This window comes from Solenopsis invicta, chromosome 10 (assembly GCF_016802725.1).
Source record: "Solenopsis invicta isolate M01_SB chromosome 10, UNIL_Sinv_3.0, whole genome shotgun sequence".
Classification (NCBI taxonomy): domain Eukaryota; kingdom Metazoa; phylum Arthropoda; class Insecta; order Hymenoptera; family Formicidae; genus Solenopsis; species Solenopsis invicta.
This window is the reverse complement of record NC_052673.1, coordinates 14,843,894-14,854,872: the sequence shown is the minus strand read 5'-3', so window position 1 is coordinate 14,854,872 and position 10,979 is coordinate 14,843,894. Positions and strand designations below refer to the sequence as shown.

Below are 10,979 nucleotides of genomic sequence, written 5' to 3'. Positions count from 1 at the left end.
TAAATATTGAAATATATATTCTATTATACAATCGTATGTTTTATTTCAAACTGAAAAACACAATTAACACAGTATTTTACACAAATTTACGTGGCTAACAAACAATGTGTATAAAAGATAATCGTAGCGGAAAACAATTAGTCGTTATACAATAAATTGCATTATATCGACTGTTAATCAAAAGCTTGAAATGATATATTTACGTATATCTCGTTACGTCGTATCTCACATTTTCGCATCTCAATGTTATAATGCTCTGAAGGGATAGCTTCTATCCACTACGAACTGATGATATGCTATTTCGATTCGTCGTGTAATCTTGTGCAACGATATCGCGAGCTTTTTTGCGGGTAATTATATCATTTATGCATAATATATATATAGGAACCACTCTCATTCTATACAAATATATTTCTTAACATGTAATATTAACATATAATATTTACATTTATATGATTCACACAAATTCACGAGTAAAAGGCACATGTTGAAACCACGATAGCTCGACAATAATTTCACTATTAGCCGCTTTTGCAACTACGATTCGCCTATTGACTTCAACTTTAAAATGTTAGGTAAATAAATGCTTTGGCAAGTTACATCTAATGTAACTAATATATTTAGTTTAATGTAACGTGATATGCGATGTTATGTAATTTACTCGTATTGATTAAATTGTCGTCGATATCTTCTCGATATCTCTTCGTGATATACGCAAGTTGCATTAAAAAAAATATTCAATCTGAGAAACGTAAATTTAACAAATTCTAGATTCAAATTTTCCGATAATCATTACGCACACATTTCTCTTCTATCAAAAATATATTCCTTTCCTTTGATGTTCCGTAATGTAATCATTAATATTATAAATCTCGACTCGCTGTACATTCCCTCGCGGATTCATCATCTCTTATTTACATTACTGTTACACACTCTTACGCCTTAACATCAATATCTATGTAAATCCGCACACAAAACCTTACTGAAAAAATATTTCCACTCTCTCTTTGGAGTGATATATTCCATCCCTCAAGTAATAATAAATGAAACAGATCTAGAAACTAAACCAATTTCAGATAATTGGCTTCCTTGCGATATACATCTGTTTGTGTTTATAATTTAAAATAAATATAAGTTTATATATTTATATGGGCATTCATGAGCGGTGCACTGAATGATATGAGCAAATCGAAAAATCTTTGTCGAATGATGTGCTTTGATATTTCTCTCTCCGTTCATTCATCCAACGATACTAGCTGAGCTTCTCTGCAAAACAATGCAAATTGAAAAATAGTTTCAGACTATTAAAGTGTACTCGGTTAAAATGCACAATTTTTAAAGTGAGTTTTGTTATTAAACCAACCGTTCAAGAAAAACTACGCATAAAACATCAATCATCTATGTCTATGTGGACTATGCAAATTACGTGTCATCATGTATCATAATCTAGATAGACTATCATCTACATATAAAACAATTTGCCTGTTATTATCTTTGAAATAAGCAATTAGTTTTTGTAGTTATTTCCTTGATGTTACATTGCAATTATCGTGCTTAATTGATGTTAGGAATTAATATTCTTTTTTTCTTGTATCTAAAATATTAATTTGTGCACAATGATAAAAACGTCAACGTGGAAAACAAATTGTTTGTTCCTTTTTTTTTACAAAGTTTACATAGTTCATGGTCTATGCAAAGAAAGGATTATGTAAATTTTCGCGTAGACAATATACATATATAAGTCATATAGACTTAATTTTTTAGTATACGTGGCCTTTATAACTGTATATTAAAATATTAATAAATTAACAAACTAAGTGTATGTGTTGTTACATCACTTGCAAACTGAGCGTGGCTAACATTACATGCATTTATCTGCTTTCTTATACTTGGTGTACATATTTCGAAAAAGCGCAATTAGACCGTTTTTGGTATTTAAGAGGGTTTTTCTGCTTTAATTTTTCAAGTTTAGGAAAATTTAAATAAAATTGGTAAATATTTTTCACAATTACTTTTTGTTCTTTGTTAATTATTGTTCAAAGAATAATTTTCTATATTTTTAAATAAAATATATAAATAATGCTTTATTAATAGTAAACCCGTTTAATCGCTACACGGTTCATCGATAAACATAATTTCGTATCTAGACTGAAATTAAAACCTCATGCATTATTTTGATCAGAACACTTGTGGCCATTAAAAAAAAATTTACTTAAAAAAAATCAATCTTCAAACAATGATAAATAAAGGGTAAAAAATAATTTCGAAAAATATTCACTCACTTTTCTAAAAAATCAGTGCGATAAAATGGAAAACCCTCTTAAGAAAACGCGAACATTGGAAGAAAATCTGATTTATCGATATATTAAGTAATCTTCATTTCCTAATAATATGCGAGAATTGTTTTTAAGCATAGTTTAGAACCGTATTCTGCGTCCCTCACTTTGACCGATTTAACACAGCCTTAATTTTATTATACGCTACCAAGAGGATCGCGATAGCCAGTTTGGAAAGCACATACGCATAATTCCATTACACATTATATCTCGGTTTCTATATATATGTTTATATATATATATATATAAAATTCAATATTTGTTCAATGGATCGATTAAAAGGACATTACATACAGAAATATCGACACTTCTGCCCGCTATAGAATTATTGGAAAAATAATAATCATATAACAATTTGTTAGTACACACGTGTCCGAAAATATGACAATGTGATTTTTATGATCGCTTATGACACTCTTATTATTCGACATATTAACAACTATTCAACAGATCATCGAGAGTATAATCGTTCCACAATATTTCCATCGAGTGAAATGAGAATCTATACATATAAATTTGTTTGCACCATTTTTCAAGATATCGATAATTAATGGATTAAATACCTATTTGATTGAAATCAGATATGGCAATATAGCATTATGAATCTACACGACAGACGCCTCTAATGCAACGCTTGTCACTTTGACTTAATTATTCTATAGAATAAGTACAAATATTAAAGAAACAGAGTATAAATCTGGTATTCTATAAAAGGCTTTACGTGTAAAACCGCATAAGATAAAGCACGGGCGTTATGTGTAGCTGTTTGCGATACACATTCAAATTCAAAGCTAGTCTTTTATTCTCGATCACAGCCACTGAACAGCAACAGAAACACTTGCAGTATTTTCACATGCTTTTTTGCGTATTTTCCTACAACCGTTTTATGCTTTGCGGGCGCCTGGGCGAGATTAGTAAATTTGCTCGATCTATCCATTAATCGCATATGAGACATGTTGTTAATAGAGAAATATCTGTACGGAACCATATTGAACTGTATAATGTAAAATAGTGCCTACACAACAAAGTTCCTTTACATGGGAGACATTGTTCTGATATTTCAGTATCCTATCCCTGTTTTATATGAGAAGCAATATATTATTAACAAGAATAGAGTAAACAGTACTATGATAGAGCAGTACCACTTAAGTAAATTAAAATATATTAGCCATAAAATTAAAATTTATTAATGAACAATTTCACCATTCTTAAGACTAGTTTAAACATTACTCTTAAAATGAAAACGGATATGTGACAGAAATGTCCGTGCGCTAATCATTTTTCTAAGGTCACACGCGGACACAATATTATGCAGCGATGTAAGCGTAAAAATTGATAATGTTAACTTCTACAGCAAAAAAGAAAAACACAAGAATCAATGAGCTCATTCATGGCAGTCTTCTACAATATTCGCTATGTCTTTCTGTGCCCGGTAATTGCGCTGATGCTATTCTACAGCTGTGTACTGTTTGCCCTATTATAGACTGGTGCGTTTCGTAATTAAAATTTCGTCTCGTCAATATATTTTATATTTATCAGCGATTGCTACTTATATCTCTTCTATAATCTATGTCGATACTTTAATCGCACATGACAACGCGAACTTCGTCCCAAATGATTCTTTTGTGTTAAAATATCTTGTCAAATTTGTATCAGAAAGTAAAGCTGTGCTTTACATATCATACTTTCTAATATCACCGTGATAAGGAATTAACCTACAGTTAAAATAAGTTTCTATGTATGTACACGTATGTATGTACAACATGAGCGCGCGCGCGTGTTGCATTATACGATCAGACAGATTGATTAACGTGACTCATTTTGACGCGTTATTATCCGTACTTTAATACATTCGTTGTACTGAATCAGATTAATTTCTTACCTGAAAAAGCTTAAACCCTAGTTGACGAGTATAGATGACCAAATGTTACAAAAAGAACTTAATAAAAAAAAAATGATGAGATTATTTTTGCAACGACTAAACAATGATAAATAAAGCTGTCGAGTAGTTTCAAGCGCAATGAAATTTAAAAATATATTAAATGACACGAGAATCTATGATCGTATTTATTCCAAACAGAAATAAGGAATATTTCCGAGAAAATAATTATTCGATTTGTTTGTAATATTTTCTTTAACGTTTAAATTAATTGTGAAGAAATAGCAGCTGACTCTTTCTTTTTATAATTTTCGTTCTATAAGACGTGACCCATTCTTCGTTACGTCGAATAATTGTACTATGCATTCCTACCATAGACCTTATAGATATGTATTGGCAATGCAAACAAGCCTGTCAATGTAAACAAGTGTCCGTACTTTTCTTTTGAAAAGAGTCTAAAAATTATGCTTGACTAATATTATATTATAGAATATTTCATTGAAGTTCTCACCTCTTACAAATTTACAAAATTTTATTTTGTATATTTTTATTTATCTACATTTAATATTTTCAAAGAAAACCTTATTTTGTTCTTTGTTACAATATATTGTTCATTCGTTAATAATGACACAACTTAAAAAATAAAGTTTTAAAATTGGCATGCTTTGAATCATCAAAATTTGTTTGTTGGCATGTTTTAAATTATCAAAATTTTGTAATATACTTTCAAATGTGATTTTGGTATAATGATTTGATCTATTGATTGTAGGAGAATAAAAGTATTATTAGTTCTTCGTTTAGTGAGAATTAAATTCTCTCATTAGAATTCTTTTTTTCAAACAATTAAAAAACAATTATTTTTAGGTTATATCGATGTTGTAGCAAATAAGCAATCATTTTTAATTCTGATATAATATTAAAGCACATGTCTCCAACTAATTTCGAACGCTTTCTATTTCCAATGCAAAAACTATAACACAATTGCCAGTCCATATTTATAAGATCTACGATTTCTACCCATCATATTTACAAAAATATGTATTACATAAGTACCAGAAAAGTACCTATATCGTCGCAGCGGCACTTTATCTTCTCTGCATTTCTCTGCACGTTAGCTGCACATTGCACTGATTATTTGCACAAGATTTATATTCAATTGCATTTATTTAATTGCATAAATTTACCCGACATCGCTTAGTCAGGCCTATAGATTGGAATCTTTGGAATAAATTCAATCAAAAGAACCTGCAATATCAAGAAAAACAAAATCATCAAAATTACACTTACCTAAGATTTTTCTAAGATACAATAATACTAAGATATAATAATTTCATTGTGCCTTACATATTCCATCATTGAGGAGCTATCGCATCTTTGTTTTGCCAATCTCCAATGTAAACCGAGCTTGTGATAGAGCCTACTATTTTCCCACTCTAACAACTTGTTTAACGAATGCTGAGTCTAGAAAGATAATGAGCAAGTTAAAACCTTGTACATACATTGTCATCTAATTAAAGCTATTCAATTGTGTAACTTGTTTTTATAATGTAAATTAATGCAAAGCAATGTAAAAAATTTTCCATAAATTGAGACCATTTTTCAATTAATACGTACCCTTTTGCTCAAGCAAATGACAGGCCACAGAGAACATCCTAGGGTACAGCAACAGCATACACAACCGCAGAATAACCACTTAACATTAACAGGTAAAGTCTTTTTCAATACACTGTTCACTCTCATAACAGTCGCTTTAAACTCTTCTGGAGCTACGCGGGACAAGAGGCCATTGGGAAATTCCGATTCAAAGCGGTTACTGAGACCGAATCTGAAACAAAAAAATTCCACAGATCAATAACATGTTCTTTTAAATGTTTTTTTTTGCAGATTGAAAATCCTTCGAACAAAAAAGGGAATAAAAATCTTTGCTCGACTTCAAGGTAAGCAACAATTTAATTATGCAAAATCATGAAGCACTAAATATGCATTTTCTTGGTTAAGGAAAAAAAAAGTGACGCTGTCAACATCGGAGCAACAACGAGAGAGACGCGGTCGTAATCAACAAGATCAGGTGGCTTTGTTTGCCTCTCTTTATGGAAGCGCGAATCCCCCCGTTGTTTCCCCTTCCTTCCTATTCCCAACGCTCCACCAGACAACAAAGAACCTCTCGGAGTGGCGCTTCTCAGGCTAAAACTTACACCGTCATGTTGCCAGCCCCGCGGATCACGATCGGGTCCGGTACCATCGCGACGTAACGCTCCTCCAGGTGCTGCTCGTTCTCCTCCTCCTCCTCATAGATCGCGTCGAAGTCCGCCATCGTGTTCCCCTTCGGGACTCGCCGTCTCCCGCCGCGTGCGGACGTGAGTTGCGCGCGTATATATCGCGTTCAGCGACGACGACGGCAACGCAGCCGTCGCGACGTGTTGTGCGCGCGCGCGCACCTCCTACCCCTCGACTGGCTGGCCAGGTCGTCGTGGTTGCTGGTCGTCAACGACGACGACGACGACGACTACGACGACGCCGCACGGCGCTCTCGCGAGCGCGACCCTCTCGCTCACATCGCCGCCGCGAAACCGGTGGGTTCCCGGCACGTCGTTACGCTCGTGCTGTCGCGATTGTCGCCAGCGACGATCATCTCCTCCGCCACGAGCCCACCGGATTAGGCCAAACGCTAAGCGCGCTCTCGACAACTACAACAGTCGCGATCAGTCGCGATACCGTCCACCGTTAGCGTTCGCGTATCACCGTATGTATGACAACGTCGTCACTGGTCGTCGCTCGTGTCTTACTGATCAGGGTATGGATACTTCCGTATATTAAAGTCAAGCTGTATTTCTGCGCCATCTGGGCGAATAGACAAATTTTTGGAACTAAAAGTTCAGGATTTCTACCCGATCGGTCATGTCATGTTATGTCGTCAAGTGCAGTCAAGTGGTAAAGTCCGTTTGGAGTCATATTAAAATCAGTCATATTTTTGCTTTAAAATATTTGCTCCAAGACAATCAGCCTGTTGGGACGAGTAATATCGTCCTGTGGTTTGTATTCCTCCCATCGAATTTGTAGGTGTGATCGTTCCGGTGATACAACAGTCGGGGATTAATATTTAAAAAAATTTAAATATTTTTAGGTTAGGTATGTACACATATAAATTATCTATATTAATATTAAATATGAATAACAATTTAATAATATCATATAATTTAATCTTTTTTAATTTAATCTTTTAATCTTTTCCTTGAATATAAAACATTTGCATTATAATATTAATTTTATTTTATTGAACAATTTAACTTTAGAATAAAATGGCCAATAAAGTGGGATGGAAATGTATAATTCCATATTGCTCATCTCCTGCTAGAGCTCCTGGACATTATTTTCCTAAAAATAATCTCCTCTTAAAAAAATGGCTAGAGGCAATATCAATACCATGGATATCAAATCTACCAGCAGAAGAAATTAGAAAATGTAGAATTTGCCACTTACATTTTAATGAAAACTCGTACATTTTTAGTTTGCATCGTAGACGATTAAAGCATAATGCCATTCCAAATCAAAATTTAATAATTAGAACAGATGAAAGTGATCAAGTTTCTCAACTTAATCAAATCCAAGAAATTTCTGAAATAATTGAAACAGTTGAAGCTGATATTTCTCCTAGTATGAATCTACCTAGTACAAGTCAAGTCCAAGAAGAAAATATCACTTTGGAAAACCATGTAAATATTGACGAGGAACAACAAACAACACAACCGTTTAATCTAAGCGTAACAATGTCTAAAAGTTCTATAAGCCGTATTCATAGACTTATACTTAGCAATATAACTAGAAAGAAGTCCTTGAATCCAATAGCGAAAGAAATGTACGATAAATGTAGAATGCTTACAAAACCAAATAATGCCTTGCGTAAGAATCTGATAAGTTACAAACAACGGCTGAAGTATGCTACTAAATTTAGTACTCTTAATTTTTGGAAAAAATATTCTGCACTAAGTAATACACAAAAAATATTTATAGATATGCAAATTAAAAACATAAGAAAAAAGCCTAATTTTTTCAAAATTTTGTACAAAAATTAAATTAGCATTAACGAGTATATGATGAACATGCTTCATTATTTTTAGAAAACATAGGAATTGATTCATAATCATGGAAAACAGAAAATTTATAATAATTAAAAATTATATACATCATATACATTATATAATCCTTATATATACTATTAGAAATTATTATATATATTATTATTGTATACATCATTATTATATACATTATACAATTATGTATTATTATAAGTATAAAATAATAATTATTTTTTATACTATTGTATTAATATGATTATATGATATGTATATGCATATATAAGTTATGATTATTACATCTCTTTTTGTGTATACAAACAATATTTTATTAAATAAAAATACATTAAAAATATATAAGTGTTGATTTTTATTACATGTAATAAATTAATATAAAATACAATATTTATTATATGAAATTATTAAGCTTGTTCCTTTTTCCATATCCTAGGACTGAACATTTGCACGATTTACCTTTTCTCTTTTTCTCTTTAATATGAAAAGAAAAAGAGAAAAGCTGAAGCGTGATAAAAGTTCAATCCTAGGGTATGGAAAAAGAATAAAACTTATTAAAAAAGACTCAAATGACCGATCGAGTAGAAATCCTAAGCTTTTAGTTCCAAAAATTTGTCTATTCGCCCAGATGGCGCAGAAATACAGCTTGACTTTAATATACGGAAGTGTCCATACCCACTGATTACCGATGTACTGTCGGTACTGTCGATCACTGCCGATGTACGACCATGTACGACGCGCACTGCGGAGAGTGTGATCTACTCGACTCGTTCACAACTCGTCGATCTCTCCACCCTCCACTCCACTCCACCACTCTTGACAACTCTCTCCACCTTGCTCCGAAATCCGAATCAAAGAATAATGAGATTCTTTGGTTAATATGACCGAAGAAAATTATGGCTTACATTATACATAAGGTATTATATGTTTCCGTGTACTTTTTACAAACGTTCGAGTCCTGTAATCGATACCTAATAATACAGCAATAAAAACATTTTTTAGCTCACGCGAGACAAAGTAGAAGTGTATAATGTTGAAGGCAACCATGTCACAATGTTGAAGGATGATAAGATCGTAGCAGCAATAAACGGAGAACATTAATTGATGTCGAAGAATTCAAAAAACTTATTAGAACACATGTTTATTCACATAAATTTGAATTCGATCCTCTAACTGGTTCACGAGTTATTCAACTTTAAATTTTAAATGTATTTTTATGGTGTAGCAGTACATTTCCACTTATATCAACGAAATTATAAAGAAATAACATTGCCAATATTCTGAAACTTTGTTTATGAGTAAATAAAATATTGAGCAATATTTCTAAAAAAGTTTATATTAATTTACTAACTTGTTGTTAAGATATCAATGATAAAACGACGCAAAATTTTAGTAAATGTCAAATTTTCGAATGAGCTAACCATACTATATGACCACTTTCTACTTTGACTTGTATAAAGTGATAGAAGAGCAAATATTATGTTAATGGTATTTATTTAAATATCTTATGGATTTTTAAGTTCCATTTGATATCTGATATACATTAAATTGCATTAAATATTATCAATATGCGTCTAGTTTTTTTATTTCTTACCGTTGATTTCAGATAAAATTCACGTTCAAAAGTTTTTTGTTGACGATTGCAAAAATGGCAAAATATACAAATATATTTATTTGTAGTGCCAAATATCACGTTAACTAACATTATTTAAGTTATTAATCCTATACATGATACGAGTACATATGGTGTTCGTCTTAAGTTACCCAGATAGCAATGCATTCTTTGCACAAAAGAAGAAATACTTGCTAATTACAAGTTTTCCTTCGGTTGCAGTTTCGTTGTTATATCGCAGACACTAATCTCTTTGAATAAGACTATCTAAAGGCAATAGGAAAGAAACTATTTCTTAGGAATTGAAGGACAATAGTGTACGGAACTTATTAGTATAAAATTTCCAATAACTTGTTATAAATAGTTTTCAACAATTCTTTATTATAATATTTCCTCCAAATATAAGGAAATTGTGTTAACATCATAATTGATTAAAATTATATATTTATGTATTTTAATATATTTCAATGAAATATGTATGTTATACCCAGATAGCACACAATATTTATTATAAATATTAATAAATATTTTACATAATTTTTTTTAGAAATATTATAGAAGTATTTTATACATATTTTATATATATGACGGAAAAAATTATAAAAATATTTATCCAAAATATTGTTAAAATATCTATTAAATATTTTCTATAATATTTATGGTCAATGAAGAATATTTACAAAAATATTAATGTAAATATTTGTAACAAATAAAAAAAATATTTGTAGTAATATTTTATAAAGCCAGGATTGTATAGCCAGAACATCCTTAAAGAAAATTTTATTTTAATAACAGAAAATCACAAATATATGATATTCACCCGTTATTAAAAAAACCTTAAAACGCGTGTTCAATTACATTCTTAATTTCTTAAATCTTTATCTTTTCCGCCTTCTTTAATTTTTTTGTCCTTCCTATTTTATTACCATTTTACACTCCTTTGATTCAACTTTCTTCCTTCTTTCCTTTTTTATATTATTTCATTACTTTTCTTTTAATAGCATTGTAATAACAATATTATAATAATATTATTTATAATATTATAATAATATTATAACATTTTA

At 31.1% G+C, this 10,979-nt stretch overlaps 2 protein-coding genes across 2 annotated transcripts; one reads left to right on the top strand and one right to left on the bottom strand.

Annotated features, from left to right (window-relative positions):
• Positions 1–21: 21 nt before the first annotated feature.
• Positions 22–6,985, bottom strand: LOC105203918 (cysteine-rich hydrophobic domain-containing protein 2). Its single transcript, XM_011172842.3, has 4 exons — positions 6,411–6,985; positions 5,830–6,040; positions 5,560–5,676; positions 22–5,460 (listed from the first exon to the last, which is right to left on the bottom strand). Exons 1-4 carry the CDS (start codon positions 6,527–6,529, stop codon positions 5,410–5,412), a joined length of 498 nt encoding a protein of 165 aa, XP_011171144.1. The 5' UTR covers positions 6,530–6,985; the 3' UTR covers positions 22–5,409.
• Positions 6,986–7,128: 143 nt separating this feature from the next.
• LOC120358895 lies at positions 7,129–8,477 on the top strand. The gene is made up of 2 exons (XM_039454637.1): positions 7,129–7,344; positions 7,509–8,477. The coding sequence occupies exon 2, from the start codon at positions 7,515–7,517 to the stop codon at positions 8,286–8,288; it is 774 nt and encodes a 257-aa protein (XP_039310571.1). The 5' UTR covers positions 7,129–7,344; positions 7,509–7,514; the 3' UTR covers positions 8,289–8,477.
• The last annotated feature ends 2,502 nt before the right edge of the window (positions 8,478–10,979 follow it).